Below are 18,562 nucleotides of genomic sequence, written 5' to 3'. Positions count from 1 at the left end.
CTTTTTGCGAAGTCCTCAAGTAGATTTTGCCTACTTTCACAACTTCAGAAGGCATGACTTCAAAGTCAGTTTTAGAACTTGCCTGAATTGACTTGAAAAATTTAGAAAAGACTTCGTGACTTGATTAAAAATTTGCAATGAATTGAAGATATAGTGACTTTGAACCCAACTCTACCTCGTACTATGAAGTATACACCGTTATTTGATACTGCGAGACCACCTCCGATCACAATGTTGATCACGTAGGCACACTGGTACATCAGTTTCGTCTGAATAGTAAGTCATGCTACCGGTAGTGGCCAGAACCTGTACAGTGTACAGTATGCACACATTTCACCTGCAACATAGGTCTCGATAAAAAACTTTTCACTACGTTAAGACCAGTTCCTGAAGAAAGATTGCTGGCGAACCGTTTGTTTACATCGATTTCATACCGCTGGTGAAGCATGACTTGCGACGCGCTCAAACGCAGAGCTCACTAGAGTTTCCAATCACTGTATACTGTATATATATCATTGGTATTACGTATTGAATAAAAAAATTGACCAAAGATTATTTGCTGCCGCTAGTGGTTCTTGGGCTGGATTCCACATCCATCATCACGGCTAGGATTGCGATTGCTGATGGAATCGTGACGGAATTTGGGAAACTGCTGTCTCTGTGAAGGAATTGATCTTAATTTCGTTGTTTGGGCAATCCCGAACCGATGTGTTATACAGTCATAGATCAGGCACCAACATGATACCGGTACAGAGTTGAATGCATCATAGCTTGAGCAGTCTGTGTCGTGTATCAATGTATCCAATATCTTTCATCTGATCAAAACATTGGCAGTAGACTTTTCAATTGATGATCAATTGTTGTGGCGTGAGTTCGATTGATAAAAGATGAATGTAATTTCTTGATTACTAAAATCAGCTATGGCCTATGCCATGCCTAAGTCATAGTCTAAACTCCTACTCATGCATTGATGGTTTATTGGTTTTATACTTTTATCAAGGATTATGCAAATGATGCTGTGGAAATATTGATATCAGTTATTTTTCCTTTTGGCTAAGGAAGATATCACTGTGGTTTAATCAAAGTATAAGTAATGTCCATTTTGCACATTTTGAGAGAATCAACTTGTGCATGAGCATGAACTCTTTATTTTCTCTTGACCATGGTTATCGCCTTATCGGTAACTTTGAAAAATTGAACAATGTGATGAAGATAACCATGGCAAAGATGTGCCCGAAAATGAATGAAATTTTATAAATACTTGATTTTTTCGAAGTTTCAAAAATGGACATAGACTAATTTGTTCCCACCGCGACGATACTGCCATCTTTATTGGGATAAATGTGTTCAATTTGCAGCATAACTTATTGGGTGTTGAGAGCTTTCAAAGTCGTACGGCTTCGAATACACAGGATTTACTTATGGAGGTCGAAGAAACCACTTCTCAGCTCGATGATTCCAGTGTAGTGATGACCTCGTCCAGCAACGCAGCAACCGTGAATATATATTTGCACCCCTTGGTGGTGTTGAACATATCCGAACATTGGACACGTATCCGAGCACAAAACAATCAAGCGGAGCAAGTCGTCGGAGCGTTGATCGGGAAGCAAACCGGTCGTAAAGTCGAAGTGATGAACTCTTTCGAACTTCTCTTCACCATCGCCGAGAATGGCGATGTCACAATCGACAACAATTACTATTACACAAAGGAGGAACAATTTAAACAAGTCTTCAAAGATTTGGAGTTTTTAGGGTGGTATTGTACTGGCGGCCCTCCCAACGAGTCGGATATAAAAATACATCATCAGATGTGCGCGATTAACGATAGCGCTATTATGCTTAAATTAAACCCACTAGCCTCCACTGCGGATTTGCCTATTGCAATTTATGAATCCGTGATTGACGTAGGCCAGGAGGCGCAAATGAAGCTAGTGCAGTTGCCCTACACTCTCGCGACAGAAGAGGCGGAAAGAATAGGCGTAGATCACGTCGCCAGAGTCTCTAGCGTTGAGTTGGGTTCTACTAATTCATCAGCGGCCGATCATCTCGAAAATCAGCATAATTCCATATCGATGCTCTACACTAGAGTGCGTTTTCTGCAAAAATACGTGGAAGCGGTCAAGGAAGGGAAATTACCGCATAATCACGAAATTGCTCGCGAAGTACACGCGCTTTGCTGTCGCTTACCAGTGCTGGATCCAGCGCTCTTGTCGAAGGACTTGTATTACCAGTATAACGATGTTACGCTGATGACGTACTTGGGCGTTATCAGCAAAGGATGTCACAGTATGAACCAATGCATTTCTAAGTTTAACGTGCTCGGCGATAGGCAAGGAGCGGCTAGGAGGATCCGTGGACTGTTTTCTTGAATTTTGACTGCTTGGTGTTGACACCGTGTGCATTCTTTTGTAAAATTTTCGATTTTCAAATTGTCTTGGCGACTTGAAATTTTTGTTGCTGCGCCAGAGTTGTACAATGCTTGCTGTTTAAATATTTCCTATGTCAATAATTTCAGCTATTACCACTGGACAAAATCGAGCTCCTGAGCGATTCAATTCTGAATAGAGTTGTAGGCTTCTAGTTGAGTATATGATTGAGTTTCACTCATTTTAATGTGATAGCAGTGTCGATGATTTGGAATATGGAAATATGTACCTCTTATGCACAAAAATAATGCGAGTGGTACAACACATCCGAAATAATTCTGTGCTTGTACTTTGAGACAATGCTGCAGGTTGGTCACTACTTCACGCAGTAATGTCTTTTCAACTAACTTTCATAGCTTTGTGGTACATATTCTGAATGCTCTGATATGATAGATCGGGGTATTCTGGGACATGTTTGTAGCAATGGACCACTGCTTTGTACCGATTTAGATGCAGGCATCCAAGTTATTGTTGGTAATAATATTTTGTCTGGATTCATTCAGTTATAGGCAATATTTTGTTCAATTCGCCACCGACTGAATTCTAGCTGAATATTCTTTCGATTTGTGTCGTCATAATTGCAAACTGTTATCACAGTAAATTTTAGTTTTATCTACCATTATATAGAGCATATATATTTATTAAGTTAATATAGACGCAGTGTGAGTCTCTAAACCGGAGAGATGTCTCGGGCTAGTCAGAAATTACTATTGCAAAGAGATCTGGTGAGTTTATTCTTATAGTAGGCTCTGTATTTGTCGCGTTACGTTGTTGAATTGGCATGGTGTTGTGATGATTATTTCGAAAACTGCAGTAGACTCCCAGATTACTTCGCTGCATCATTATCTCAGTTACTTAAACTATACCTAGGCTATAAGTCCCTACTAATATTAATTTTACTGTACTGCCTCTAATCTATCTTTTTTGCCTTCAAAATTTGTTTTCTATATTAAAATTATTGGTGATGATAAATAAATTCTCATTCTCTCTCACTCTCTGGGAAAATATTACTGCATACACCCTCAATAAGTTCTCTGATTTCACAGACCGAGGCGCAGAAAAGGAAGCAACAGAGTCAAAAACAAGCTTCTATATCGCAATCGTCTGCCATAAGATTGCCTGACACATCTTCCGTATTTTCATCTAGTGTTCCAGGAGAAATATTCCAGGTAACAAATATTAATTGAAATAGCACAATTCATGGTTGTTTGTATTTCAATTGTAAATTTGTTTCGTGTGTGATGTGTTGTTCGTTTTATGTTCATGCGTTGTATTAGTTAGTTATGAGTCGCATTTCGTTTGGATGTGAGAAATTTTATAACTTATATATGATTTATTAACGTTATTTTTACAATCGGCATACTAAACATGTAATAAGTTAGTGTTCCTCTGTAGTCTGATGTTTAACTGACGTGGTATTGGCACTGTAGCCATGGACTGTCAGTTTTTGTAAGTAGTACCTATTCATTCATATTTATGCCCAAATAATGTTTGGCGTCGAAAGATGTAATAATTGTAATATTGCAAGACGAGAAGTTTTGAAGATGACAGATGTCTAAAATGGATAATATACGTACAAGAGACCGATAGTGGATGGCAAAATTTTGCATTGAATCATTGCAGATGTTAGATGTGTTCAATTGGCCATGTTATGACCTGTGAGAGTTTGTTAATACAATTATGAACATACATGAGTACAAATAATTGCAACATTTGCTTTTACATTAAAGCAGCATGAAATTCTGCAGATTGCAGTTCACAATTTATTTGTGATACCTGATCTAATGACGCTCTCTTTCATAGGTAGGCTAGTTAATGTTGCGTGTAGTGATATTTCGCTTGGATATAGGAATAATCGTGACCGTAACAAGAGATGTTTGACACATCCTGTGTAAGTAGATAGTGGAGATAATTACCAATGCCTTGCACGAATTGACTTTGCTACAAGCAGATTGGCCATTTCCACGCTATTGTGTTGACGAAAATTTTGGTTTATGATGTGAATGATAACTTTCAGGTATCTGAACTAGATTCATATATTCATTTCATATGTTTATGTACTGTTGTTGCTGCACTGGCTCGGTTTGATTACTAACTCGCTTAGGTTTTCTGCATTTGTTGACTTAGACCCATTATCCGGCATGAGATCATTTATTATGCAGTTATTTTGTGTTGTGCAAAATAGTAATATTAAATGATGCCATGTTGCTAGTTTCAAGGCTGTTTTAGGTTGATATAGTACCTGCCGAGATCTGGTTATAAGAATGTCAGAACTTGCCATAAATTTTCAGTTGTTTGCCTTTGGTATTGGCAGTTTACTGGTTTGATCGATGCCTGAAACCACCTGTATCACTTATATTAAAATGGTAATATTGATACAAGTATTTGCTTCATCAGACTGGCTTTGGCGCTTCTTTCTCAATGAATATTTGATGATAAGATATTGCTTTTGAGTGGAAATGAAGGCATGTAGGAGAACGCAATTTACTCAACATCGTCACAGCATAACTCAAATTTAACTATTGATTTTCTGGAAATTTATTTTGGATGATTACTTTCACATGGATTTGCGTTATTCACCTTTGATCAGTTTAGCGCACGGAATACCAGGTGCTTTTTTGCAGCGAGCTGGTACCTACGTATCTTATGTGTGATCGCATTCCAGCAGCTATGTCACATGTAAGACTTGGAATACGTCACCAGGCGGGTTCTTTCCCAGGTTCAAACGTCGTTGCAGCATCCAACACGGTACCATGTACAGCAAAAACAAAGAGACCAGGTCGCGAGTTACTTGAGCCAATCGGCAGGGAACACAAAAGTTGTCTTGCACAAACTGTTGCAGCCGCACCAGAGTAATCTGACTGGTCAGTGTGAAGTTATTCGTTTTCCCTGAGTAAGAGTGTTAGTGGCTGATCGTTCATAATAATTACGTATTTGTTTTCGATACTTGTGATGACGGTGCCAGTATTGCTTCGATGCTTTGTCGGTAGCTAACTTGCGGCAGTCCAGTTTCCTTTTACCTTTTCCTGTGTGCCACAATTTCTGTTGAGTAGTATATTATATTTCAGCCTTTTAATCATATTTGTCATAGTCAATGCATACTGAGGTGCGCGAGATGTGCTTGGCATTTGCTAACGGGAGCTTTCGGCGTGTTGGTTGCGTGCAGAGTGATATTTGCGTTCCGTATTGTCGTAGAAACGACGTCTTTAAGAATCGTGTTGCGTCGATCGTTTTAGGTCCTAGCAGTGCACCTGGGGGACCAGGCGCCAGTGCCCCCGCGAGTCCACTGGCCCGATTGAACCTGTCAACCTCTGCTGATCAGGTATGTAGCTTTTGAAAAGTAATATAGAAGTGGATGGTATTTATTGCTATCATAACGTGTTTTGATTAGAGTATAATGTAAATTATGTTTGGTAGGTTTCTCGTTGAAGAGCTGTGTCAATCTTGTGTGCAGTAATACTGTACATTGTGCCAACTTTCATTATGATAACCATGACTAATGTACCTGGTTTGTCTTGCAAAGTTTGGCTATAGAACTTTGAGAGGGATTTATTGCCATCAGAACATGTTTCGTTTAGGATGTAGTGTGATATCATGCAAGCATTTTATTTAGTGGATTTCTTGTTATGTCGATCTCGTGTGCAGTCATAATAATGCATTGTGCTAACTTTTATTACAATTGACTAATGTGCCTGGTTCGTTTTGACAAGTATCTCATGCCAAGTTGGTGCCATTTATATCAAATTAAGCTTTTGATTTCGGACAGATTGGATTTAATATAACGCTGAACTGACCATGAAGGCTTATTTTATGAATCATTTAGTATTATTTAATCACAAGATCCTAGTAGTTAAAATAATTTTGTTCTAAATCCTCCAAAAATTAGCAATGTTGGTCTATGAATAGGATGATCCATCTGTCTCTTATTACAGTCAGCTGGACACCATGTATATGCAGTGTGTCTATTTACAAAGTGATGTAGCAACCTATTGGGTTGTCATCCGTACTCGGTAATAGTCGTATTACTCTCTCTGAAGCTTGCATCACCTGCACCAAATTCCATGCGCCCTACAGTGTTGGAATGAGTGATGTTTCCAGCACAAAGGGATTAATTCATGAATTCTTGCGCAGCGTCATTTTGAAGCCTAGCTTTTGGGAGCGTATTCACCAGTTGCTAAAAAGAGTTGTTTCATGGTGCCATTGCATCATGGTGTGACTAACGTTATTCATGGTGTTGCGCACAAGTCCTGAAACCAAAGTGACATGGTGTTCCAATATCATGTCGCCCTTTTTTATCTGTAATAATATCCAAACACTATTTTACGTCACGACATACTAGTAAATGGAATGAGTTAATTCCAATTATTCTTGACATTTGGTGGCTAAATATGGACGTGGCTAGTCTTGCTTGTAGACTACTTTATATCTCGCGTGACTCATTTATAAGAATCATAATAAGTAGCCTATTCGGTTAGTCGCTGTTGTATATATCATAATGCTCCTAAATTTAAGATTGGCATGATATAATCTACTCTTTTCTATGCTTTGATGTAACGTAAGCTCAAATTTTCACTTCAAACTTGCAGGATTATGACATTATCGACGACATAGTACAATTGGAGAGTCTCGCCAACAATACACAATATTCCACAACGGTAGGAGTTATTTCGGCGTTAGAACTTGCGTCTGATTAACGATCGCTTTCAAATTACAGCTACCGACCATAGACGGTAACGCGTTGACGGTGTTCAATGCAAATCCCGCGGCGAATTTGGCCGTTTTTGACCAAAATAAAACTTCATCCTCCTGTCCACCTGAAATCATTCCGAAACAGGAGTATCTAGGTGGGTGTTATTTGCAGAATGTGGTTCTAATTTTTTTAGTGAATTTTTTTTTCAAATTACCAACAGTCACGTGGCAACCAACCAGTCCAATGTCTTAATGTAGGACAGTGGTTCTTCACCTTTTCTTCTCCAGCGCCCCCTTTCAAAAATTGCCTGGGTCTGGCGCCCCCCTATTTTAAGGACTGTAGTAAAAAACAATGGGTAAGTGGCCGAAGCCCAGTATCGGGTTGGGACTTCACTATTAGACCACACGACCAATTAACGGTATAATTGTATAAGCTATTTTCGGGATCAATGCCAGGTTGTCATAACAACCATCAGGTAAGGCCTACGGGCTCATAGCATTTGGTTCAAGATCGATGTAGCCTACGGATCCCGAATTCTCCTCTGCGATTGGCAATACGGGGAAGTTAATTGTATTAGGTTTTATTTATTGCTTTGTGCGACTACTAAATCAACTGAGAATGTGGTAGAGATTTGCTCACATTAAATTTAGTACTGCATCAAGCAGTATCATCCCTTTTGATACGATGAAGAAATGTTCCGACGATTTAATTTTGTGGCTCTCAAACACAAGTATATTTAGTTAATTGTTTTGGCCTAAAAGCTCCGAAACATCTTAAATGTACAAAGGGCATCACTCTCAAAAGTTGCAGTGCCTTTTCGATTTCGACATGATTTTGTCGAATATTGGTTTGCAATGAGAACTCAGGGATAAATAGAACTAATGTTCTACTAGCCTATATAATCATATGTCCTTACTACACCATCTGCTGCAAAGCCATTTTTCTTCAGCGCCCCCCATTTCGTCCCCTGAGCGTTTCCGCCCCCTTCAAAATCCAAAGCGCCCCCTGGGGGGCGCTGGAGACACGGTTAAGAACCACTGATGTAGGATGATATCTTGTCAGTGAGTCCGGCTAGAAGTTATTGCATGCTTGAGATGCTATGTTATTCCATTTGTTTTCGGTGATGGAAAATAATGAAATGAAATATTCAGTTACCGTGACACGGGGGCTTTTTCATGCGGTTTTGATGCCGATGTGACACATGCGGTTTCTACTATCCAAAATCCAAATTCACAGTGTGAAAGTAAGTACCGGTAATGCATGTAGGAGATGCAAACAATCTGAGCATTCCGAAGAAGTAGAATCTCTATGTTACTGATCCAACAGTCGGATAATAAAAAAATTTCAGCTGTTCCAAATTAGATTAGAATTAGAATCATAGCTACACCAATTTTTCCGAAGGATTACTGATTTTGCAAAAACAAATACTACAAAAATGAAATTCAGTTCATATCAAATCTGATTTCATTAACATAAGCATGAGAACGGCAAATGTCTGTGCGGTATTCCAGATTCCGGTGATTTACTGATTAGGTCGCCTAAAGAAGGCTGCACGCCAGATTTGCTTATATTCCAACCAGCCGAAGCCACGGCAGAGCCAATGGAAATTTCTTGAATTTATTATTAAACATTGAAAAATGATTTCAAATTTTACTGCTAACCCCGTGAAATTGTTGAGTTGTCTGCAAAGACGATGCAATATAAATTTGACGCCATTCCAATCGGTAGAAGAGAAGTTATTTGAGTTTTTCATCAATAATTCTGCGATTACCCGCCATCAATGCTATTGTTGCAAATCCAAAACTTTCAACTGCAATACCTTCGCTTCTACGGGTGGAAATGAGCAAAAATTGTGCATCGTTCTTTCAGGCCACTTAACAATTCCATGGGGCTGACAGTAAAATTTGATTTAAAAAAAATTTGTATTAATAAATTTAAAAATTTCCGATCCAAGTCTGTGTACTGACCGCCTCTGTCCACGTTGCGTTGCAGACGGCGAAGGCGCAGTCAGCTTTATGCAAGATCGCGTCAAGAAGGACAATCACAACCGCAGTAAGTCCACGGTTAGTCATTTCGTTTCCACACGCCGTTCATTTTGGCGTGTCATTCCCAGTTGAAAGACGACGACGGTACAACATAAACGACCGCATAAAAGAGCTGGGAACGCTGATACCGAGAAGCTCAGATCCGTGAGTTGGGTTTTAGGATTGGTCTGCAAATGGAAATCAGCCTGGACATAGCAGAATTTCGTTTTAGGTTAAGGGTTTCGGATTTTTAGTTCTCAATTGGACGAAATATTACTTGTATCTCTGCCACTGAGATCGTGATGCCGTAAAATAATCTTTACAAGCATATATAACGATTTTCAATACATGTTGAAAGCCACTTCGAATGGAAGCAGAAAATGGAATGTCGCGACAGTACTGAAATGAGCAGTTTCCAAAATTAGATTTGGTCGAGACATCCCGTACTTTTAGTGGGTGGTTGATCGAAGTTGGCCACTTTAGTAATTGCGGTCGCGTCTTTCAGACTAACCAACTAATGACATCACGAATAGGTGCGATATTCGAAAATACGTTCAGGTACCACGATACAGGTGCTATTTCACCGGGTTTTTCTGACAATTTCACAATTGAACGTGGTGGAGATATTCCAAAGCTAATTTCTACTCCACAAAATCTAAAGCATGAATCTCTGGCTCACGAATTCTGTACGGACTGACTCTGTGGCAGTGGTTCTCAACCGGGGGTCCGCGAAGCATTTTCAGGGGGTCCCCGAAACCTCTAAATTTGCAAAATGACTGATAACTAGGGCGATTTTTTTTACCTTAAAAACGTAAGATTTTGACCTAAAAAATCAAAATTTTGACATTTTGTGACCTTAAGAATCTTAATTTTGACCAAACTTCACCTAACGTATGCAAATTAGGTGGTTTCCCACATAATGTTAGAATTGTACTACTTCATTTTTGGTTGGAACTGTCCTGTCTGGCCCTATGAAGAGTTCCAGTACCGTAGTTAGTTACGTTACGCATTATGGTAGAAATAATTGAAAAAATTTGTAGTAGGCCTACAAAGAAAAATACTTTACTACATTCTCGGGGTAAAAGTGTCTGTCCTTACTAAGTAGCTTGCCAAAAATGGAGAAAGAACGTTAAACAACGGCAATTGTTGGCTGACAACACTGAAGTTGTGTGTACAGTGTGTACACTGCTGTTGACAAACTGTGTCTACATCACAATTTTTCATCATACACTTCTTGATATAAGAACCACGTGATGCCCACGCAGTCTTGTTCAGTTGGGATAGTGCGGTACGTTGAACATAACACCATGTCAACCCATTTGTTTCATTTGAGGGGGTCCGTCACGGTCCAAAAGGGGTCCGCGAAGACGAAAAGGCTGAGAACAGGCGCGTATCCAGAGCGCGAAAAAGGGGGGGGTTTTTGCGTTACGAAATTGGCTATTGTGACGTCATGATTGCGATCACTCGTCTCCACGCCGTGGCGATTATTTATAGTTTATTAATAAGCAGAGATTTGCGGTGAGTGGGAGATGTACGAATACGATACAGACATTGCCTGAAAATCGCGTTTCTTTTACGGTATGATTGAAAGAAATTCGTAAATGCTCACATTTACTCATGAGCCGGCTAACGCCGCCCGTCTTCAAGCGCCTAGTTCCGGCCAGAGATGCGCGATTTTGTTGGGTTTTGACGATATTATGCGCACGGTCGGTAGTATCGCAGCGGACGAACAAGCGCGGAATAAGGCGGTAGCATAAACGAGGGCGATCGCGATCGCCACAGAGAGGTGTGGTGTGAATAGTGTACGTCGTACACGAATGTGTCATTTTCGATGGCTTTACTAGCCATACGGCTGAGCGTGTAGTACGCGCGAAGATAATTAGACTTTAATTGCAAGCACGCAAGTCAGTCAATTAATACAGAGTACACACTGGGATAATAACTAGATCGACAGAGAAACTTGTCAGCCGATATAATTAGGTTAACTTTACTACTAGGCCTACTCAATTCTCCCGTTCAGCGACAACATAGGCCTGTATTTGGACGACAGCAAGCCACCTAACAATCGAGAACGTGGATTGCTAGGCTTGTATATTGAAATGTGAATGTCAATCGTAGGCCATTTCTCGCCAATAATCGCGAATACAATGTGGATTTGAGAATAGCATTGTCGTACTGGTGCCGTCTGTCTGCGTCTCGCTGATCAATCAACACGCCGTGCAATTCTTAATTAGGATTTCAAGGCGAGCAGGTGCAGCGAATTCGCGAGCGATGTTGATTGCCGACAACTGCGTCTTTGCAATTAGGTATCGCGTCGGCCAATTAGATTAGATTTTCCTAAAATGCATCTCTCGTTTTACCAAGGCGAGAGAGAAATCGAGGGAAGAAAGTTGAGAACGTCAGCAACCGCCACAGCTGAAATGTAGCTGACCAAGCGCAGAATTCGTATGGAATTAGCGAATTATAATGACCTATTTTATCCTTTCGACTAATTCGGCGCATAATTCCAATATTTTGTAGGGGTGTCAGTCCCCTTAAATAACATTAAGACGCCATATTCGCCTTCTCATACGTAAAAACGAATATGTTAAACTGATAAATTAGCAAATATTAGAGGCTATATTTGACATTAATTTTGAGGATTTTGAAAAGGGGGGGTCCCGACCCCCTAAAACCCCCCCTGGATACGCCACTGGCTGAGAACCACTACTCTATGGTCATTGTGAATAGGATATGATCATGTTGTCGAAAGCAACACAAAATGTTGTGAATGGTGAATTAAATTTCGGCAACGTTGCTATTATCAGGGATATGCGATGGAATAAAGGGTCGATATTGAAAGCGGCCGTCGATCACATGCGCGAGCTTCAAGGGAAGATGGCGCTCGCCCAACAGATCGAGAAAAGCCATCACGACATGAAGGTCGCCAACAAACGGTTACTGCTGCGGATACAGGTGCTTGTTATTGGCCGTGATGTACCTTGTCGCCTCATCTGGCGCTATTGTATACTTAACCAGCCTTGCCGGACGTGTCTCGTTGGCTGAATCTTCATCGGTGATGTAGTGGCGTTAATTTTGTTTATGCGAAATCTGTGAATTAAGTTAGGTCTGATTTTTGAAAAACTCTCGCAATCCCGGTTGGTCTATGACTAAAGTTTATTAAAATACAAACCCTTATCCTTACAGAAGCTAGCCTGACCCTAACCCTACCCCGCGCCTTGAACCGAGTCAGTGTTTCAGTCAGTATTTACCTGACAGAATTTACCGCCGTCCATATTCACTGCTTCCACCTGTCACCCGCTATCAAAATATCGCTCGAAATATGAAAACAACCTATTGAAAGTGAAACGACTACGGTACTCTCATTGTACTAGACGAGTAATCGTCATTTATCTGATGATTGATAGCACAGTAATCAGATTGTAACCAATCCTATCCAATTATGATGACAAATTGCAAAGTTTTGCTGGCAGCATCCAATTTTGACTACGATTCCAACCCAAATGCGTCCAATGCGTTGCAGCCTGAGCCACACAATTGAAGCATTTGTAATATGCTCAGAAGTTTTTTTTTTTTGTCACTACAAACATCGCTCGTGTCTTGTTACGGTTTTTTCTTCCACCAGGAACTGGAAATTTGCATCACGTCCAACGGCATGGAAGTTCCGCCAATGCAAGACCAGCAGGAGATGGTGGAGATCATACTGAAGCCGGACCAGCACATGTTTGGGACCGGGGAATTTTCGAAAGGCGAGTGCGGTTTTCGCAAAAGAATTGTGGTCTTGGCGGTGTGGCCCACCTTTTTAGCTTGCGACCGGTGAAATTTAAAATGAAATTTGTGAACCGGTGAACCTTCAAAAATAGTAAGAATTAATCCAAAATGTGGTTACGACAATTGTATACAACTCTAAAGAAAATATTGGAAACTTCAATTTAATGAGAAATTTGCAGTAATATATTTGGTTGGCGATTGAGAAACACAAGTACAAAACATTTCAATTTTTTAAAATGCCTGTATTGTTACCACTTTACACTGTAAAGATGCATTCTTAGTTGTTTAATCGCGAGCATTTTCAGAGGAAGAATTTCAAGTCGCCGCCTTCCCGTCTCAGCCTGTTCCAAACAACATGCTCAATCCCGTTTTGAAACAGGTAAAGTTGTATTCGAAAACCGCTGTGATGTCATCGCGACTGTCAATGTTATGTTCCAGGAGAGGATTTCACCGTCGCCTTTGACGCTGCAGCCCGGACCGCATCAGGACCAGCAGGCGTCCCCGGCAAACTATCAAAATCAATCTCTAGACCAAATACAGGTGAATACGATTGTTAGTTTATTGTCAGGGCTAGTCGTAATAGAGTGCCTGAGTGATCGGGTTCAGAGTCTAGTCAGAGTAAGAGGACCACAAAGTGACATTGACACTTATTTGTGATCTCAAATTTGCACGCATTATTATGTCATTATTAGGGCAAGTTTTTGCAACTTTTTTTTACAGGTTCCGGCAGCTTCCTAAATACTCGTAAGATCTGTAGAATGCTGTTGTTAGCTGTTTGAAGGAATCTTATAGTGCAACTTTTTGCAACTTTTGTCCATTTTTACCATGCAACATTTTGCAACTTTCTCGATTTTTCATGAAAATATTTTCAATTTTGGTGAAATACACGACCAGATTTTTTTAGTCAACCGAGCCAAATGTGGTCTAAATACAACTTCTGCAACTTTTTACAAAAATAAACGCAACTTTCCACGGTTTTAACTGCTACAAAAACTTGCCCTAGTCATTATGATTTGAGACAATACTGCAGGTATTTCAAGGCTCACTCAATGACAAAGTATTGCAACGACAATTTTGATTCATAAAACTGTAAGTAGCGTATCATTTTGGTATTCTCATCAAAATTGATGCTCTATTAGAATTTGAGAAGTCGAATCGCCAAGACCAACAGTCAACACATACCAAAGTCCTAAATAGCTCGGAAGAGCCCCTTTAATCACCCGACTACGCCAGTGCCGGTACATAAGTATCGCGTTTCTTAAGTGTGTATAATCAACCGCTTGTGTGCGCATAAAAGATTTGTGTCATTGTTGGGACCAGACTTGTAATCTAGCGGGTGAATGTCATCTAAGTAGCGTTTTTGAGTAGTTCTAGTTCTAGTTGTGGGATAAATAGGGCTAGTTTTTGTTGCACTAAAATCGCGAGAGAGTCGCATTTATGTTTAACAAAAGTTGCTCTTATAATTTTTGTTGAATTATTAGGGCATGAGATACTCGAAATGTTCCGTTGTATAACCTAGTTCCTGCAGAGCTGTCAAATCTGTGACTTTATTGCCATTTAACGCACGGTCTGGCGAAACCGCCAAAAATTACATTTTTACCAGCACATAGCGAGAAATAACCCCCTCCCCCTAAAACAAGTTAAATACCACACCCCAAATCCCTTAGGTCTGCAAACTTGACCCAAGGCGTTGCAGAGAAACTCACTCTTGGCGACTTTAACAACATCAATAGCCTGAATAAGGTGACTCAGCAAAAATGTGATTTTCGGCGGTCGCGCCTGGGCGTTCGTGAAATGGGAAACTACCTCAAATTCAAACGACAGCATCAATAAAGCGATCTATTTACTTATTGTTCGTACACGGTCGTGCTTGGCAGGGTAGTTCAACTTTTTGCTTGCAAGCCGTTGTGTCATAAGATAACACAGTTAGATGCAGCTAACCCATCATATAACTCTTTGTTATGCAAATCAAAGAGAATAGAACCATACTGGAAATAGTTTATGGCAAGTTTTGAAATCACTCCTTTACATTTTGACGCAATATTTGATAAAAGTTGCAGTAAAAATTGGTATGATAAATAGAGAAAAGTTGCACTATAAAATCCCGCGAAACAGCTTAAAACATCATAGTACATAGATTCTGAGTATCTAGGAAGCTGTAGGAAGCTGTAAAAAAAAGTTGCAAAAACTTGCCCAAGCAGTAAAATGGGACAGCTGTGTAATAAGGTTGCAGTTACAGCCAATGTTCCCTCTAATTGTTGACGAGTCTGCGCGCACTCACCAACTCACTGCGCGGTCCCTTGAACAACAGTGCTTAACGACTAAAAAAAGGTCCTCACTTCTGATTTTTTTGTGCGCAGAAACCGTGTCAGCGCTGCGCAGTGCGCGCGTGCGCAGCTTAGAGGGAACGTTGGTTACAGCGTTTATATTTGCCCGTTTCATCGCTCGAAATGATTTGTTTTGTGACTCCTACGGCGTTATTCTTGTCAGATGCAAACGACGTCGGAAAATATGCAAATGCAATACAACCAAGGCCAGTCGGGGATGCTTCTTTCGTCGGCTCAAGACCACACGGGCATGTCGGATCCGTACTCCATGACGTACGGCGACAACAACAACCAGACCTTCAGCAGTCTCTTGAACCAGGAAGTGAGTGCCGTTTACCGTTGAATCCTGTCGACCTTTGGCGCCTCTGTTGGGATTACGCGAACGAATTCGTTGCTTTGCTCGTTTCCGTAGATTACATTTTATGTCGAGTTTTAAAATGAGAAATGGTCAAACTAATCAGCGTTTCTACTCAAGTAGGAGTAGAAGTAACGCTGTATATTTCTATTCAAAGTACAAGTAGAATTAGCAATTTCCAAGACATTTCAAGTAGGCCTACTCCAAAAGTAGATTTGTTCGAGGGGTCGCAATTTCTTTGCAGGCGATCGGAGTCTGCGATTTTCGAGATTGCGATACATATCTCAGCGACTAACGCAAAATTATGATTGATAACACTGCAAAAGGTCCAATTTTCGAATATATATTTAGCAACTGTGATAAGTGGCTGTTTTGTGCGGTTTTTATGACAATTTCCAGTGTAAAAGTGATGCAAACCGGCGCTAAAACCGGGGTTGTAACCAAGTTGCAAGGTTCCAAGTCGTGAGTCAATCTCACTTTTATAGTTTTCACTCGAGTCGAGTCATTTTCAATTCACCACCCAGTCAAGGCCGAGTCGGTGAGTAGAGGTTCGAGTCCAAGTCATAGTGTTGTGACTCGAGTCCGAGTCATCGGGTTTGCTGTTCAGTTTTGAGTTCAATTCGGTTCAACCCACTTATTTCAACTCTGCTCTAGTGATATAGAATGGCTCGCATTCATAATATCGTACTTTTCGTCGTTCCGAACAGTTTCTGGCCCTATTTTCCAAGTATCAGCACTGATAGACGAAATACTAATCATGTGGTGACTTTATTATTCTTTGAAGTTACAATGAAATGTCTGTCTTGGCCTTCCTAGTCGAGTCACCAAAAAATCTCTAGTTCTGACTCGAGTTATTACAACACTGCTAGAACGACTTTCTACTTTTCAAAATCCAAATGTAAAAATTTGTTACGTAGTTTTACTTGAAATTTCCATCACCGTTGTTTCGTGTTTCTATTTCGCTAGGATCTCAACTTCGACGACGTCATGATGGACGAAGACATGACCCCGATCAGGACGGACATCTTCCTCTCCGATTCCATCCACCAGTAGTAAAGTGCAATCAAATCGGCTACACTTAACTAGCGATTTTCAAATGTCGACCGCGCCGACCCCCGCGTCTCCACTCCGTCTAATGTTGCAGCGGTGATCTGCTTACCTGAACTTATCGCGGACGCGTTTACACCGTCACCGGGTGATAGTCGGCAGCCCGTTTCCAGCTATGGCTCCATGTGTGAGCGGGGTTGCCAAACCAATGTCAAATCAAGAGTTCGCGGCCAAATGAAATAGAATACAACCAAATTCTATCCTTCCACTTAATCTCATGATTGTGATATGAATTGTATTGCTAGTGCCTGATTGATTGCCTATAGGTTTTTCGAAAAGTAGCAGTATTCAACTAAGAATATCAAGGAAGAACTGAATGATCATTGATGCGACAAGTCACAACTCAAATTGTCAGTTGTAAAGTTATATGGTGACGTTCGGCGTATAATCTGTGTAACATAATATTGCCGGGCTATTTGACCGTTGAGCTTATATTATATTCATGAATTGAAATAGTTCGGTCGTGATAATGTATTTTCTGCCCCCCAAAACGGTAAGAATATAGCGACTCTGATTGTTGGCACCTTCAAGGTGTTCGAACTCATACCTTGATAGGAACATAGTCCAACATCAGCTTGAAACATGTCGTGGGTTTGAATGATATTGTCACTCCAATGCTTTATTATGTAATTAATCAAATAACATTTGACATTAGGCAATTTTGTAGGCGAAGTGCTGGAACATTACAACTACATCCAGCCTAACTGATGAGTTCACTTTTAGTTTGATATGTTGATTAGTACCTTTTTTGCCTCCCTTTTTGACTCGGTTACATTCCCGGTACTGATGGTGACGGTGTGAACGAGCACTACGGCCCGAGCAAATGCTTTTTTAACTCTTTCTCGTTTGGACTGTTTTGATATATTACCATTTGAATTGTGTCAGTTGCCATTTGAATTATGTCGAATCTTGTATTATCACAAACTTATATGCATCTTGTAGAAAGATATTTCGTTCCTCGTTGCAAAGCGAGTCTTTACCAGCATTGTGCTGTAATTATCTTTTACGAACGTGATCCTGGCTGCCCTAGTCGATGTTGCATAGGCAGCAGGCGTTTAACACGAGTCCCAGAACGATGGAATTTGGTTGAGGAAGCAGGGTAAGTCTCGGGGCACAACATGGCTAAACGACTAGTGGAACTCCACGTATGGCCTGTATATGCAGACAGTATATATGCAAGGTTAGTGTGCGGCGGGGAGTGGTTTAGCGTGCAGATTTTCTTCAGTTACGTCTCCGTGATGCCTCAATCGATGTATCGGCAGCAATGGGTTTAACACGAGTATCAGAACGCTTGGTATGTAATGTATGGTGGATTAGCATGCAGACGTTTTTCAGTTATGTCTCTCTTATGTGAGTGCATGAAACGCCGTAGTATGCACGATAGCTAGGTATCCTACAACCAATGCAGCTGTGCTCTCTAGGTTACAGGATGCGACAAGTGGGACAAGAAGCCATGTGGTCAACTGGTCACAGAATGTATGGATATGATGATTCGAATTGCAGTGGTGGACACGAATACCCAGGCCATTGTTCACAGGATCAGGTAAGCTCAATTTGACAACTAAGTGCTAGGGGACAGCCAGTGGGACTCGAACCCACGAACTCCCATCACGAGAGCAGCGGTGTAGCCATTGAGCTACGGTGGCTGTCTCGCGGATGCGAATCGGTTGTGCTGAAGAGTAGCAGTATAGTCTACTAAACGCAGGATCAATATATTACTCGCATTCACGCCTAGCCAAGTCGGAAACAACCTGCGGGATCCGAACTCCGGACGTACTGTACGGGAGGTCAATTGTGTAGCCATTCAACTACGGTGGATTTATGACAGGCGTCGAACAGGTCTTGTTGAAATGTATAGGTAG

General features: G+C 40.8%; 2 protein-coding genes across 2 annotated transcripts; both read left to right on the top strand.

Annotated features, from left to right (window-relative positions):
• Nucleotides 1–1,330: 1,330 nt before the first annotated feature.
• LOC145454085 (COP9 signalosome complex subunit 6-like) lies at nucleotides 1,331–3,054 on the top strand. The gene has a single exon (XM_080332110.1). The coding sequence runs from the start codon at nucleotides 1,422–1,424 to the stop codon at nucleotides 2,367–2,369; it is 948 nt and encodes a 315-aa protein (XP_080188236.1). The 5' UTR covers nucleotides 1,331–1,421; the 3' UTR covers nucleotides 2,370–3,054.
• Nucleotides 3,014–17,668, top strand: LOC145454084 (transcription factor EC-like). Its single transcript, XM_080332109.1, has 14 exons — nucleotides 3,014–3,151; nucleotides 3,473–3,595; nucleotides 5,146–5,290; nucleotides 5,663–5,748; nucleotides 7,013–7,081; nucleotides 7,141–7,270; nucleotides 9,109–9,168; nucleotides 9,230–9,305; nucleotides 11,948–12,095; nucleotides 12,766–12,889; nucleotides 13,217–13,290; nucleotides 13,350–13,451; nucleotides 15,402–15,560; nucleotides 16,560–17,668. Exons 1-14 carry the CDS (start codon nucleotides 3,110–3,112, stop codon nucleotides 16,644–16,646), a joined length of 1,425 nt encoding a protein of 474 aa, XP_080188235.1. The 5' UTR covers nucleotides 3,014–3,109; the 3' UTR covers nucleotides 16,647–17,668.
• The last annotated feature ends 894 nt before the right edge of the window (nucleotides 17,669–18,562 follow it).

This window comes from Botryllus schlosseri, chromosome 13 (assembly GCF_051294905.1).
Source record: "Botryllus schlosseri isolate E-star chromosome 13, Bs_hap1, whole genome shotgun sequence".
NCBI lineage: Eukaryota > Metazoa > Chordata > Ascidiacea > Stolidobranchia > Styelidae > Botryllus > Botryllus schlosseri.
Note: the sequence above shows the minus strand (reverse complement) of the source record. Positions and strands in the feature narration are given on the sequence as shown.

Coding starts and splice junctions, on each gene's coding strand:
- LOC145454084 (XM_080332109.1), top strand. CDS start 3,110: ATGTCTCGGGCTAGTCAGAAATTACTATTGCAAAGAGATCTG. Junction 7,082..7,140: donor ATACACAATATTCCACAACG/GTAGGAGTTATT, acceptor TTCAAATTACAG/CTACCGACCATAGACGGTAA. Junction 13,291..13,349: donor TCAATCCCGTTTTGAAACAG/GTAAAGTTGTAT, acceptor GTTATGTTCCAG/GAGAGGATTTCACCGTCGCC.
- LOC145454085 (XM_080332110.1), top strand. CDS start 1,422: ATGGAGGTCGAAGAAACCACTTCTCAGCTCGATGATTCCAGTGTAGTG.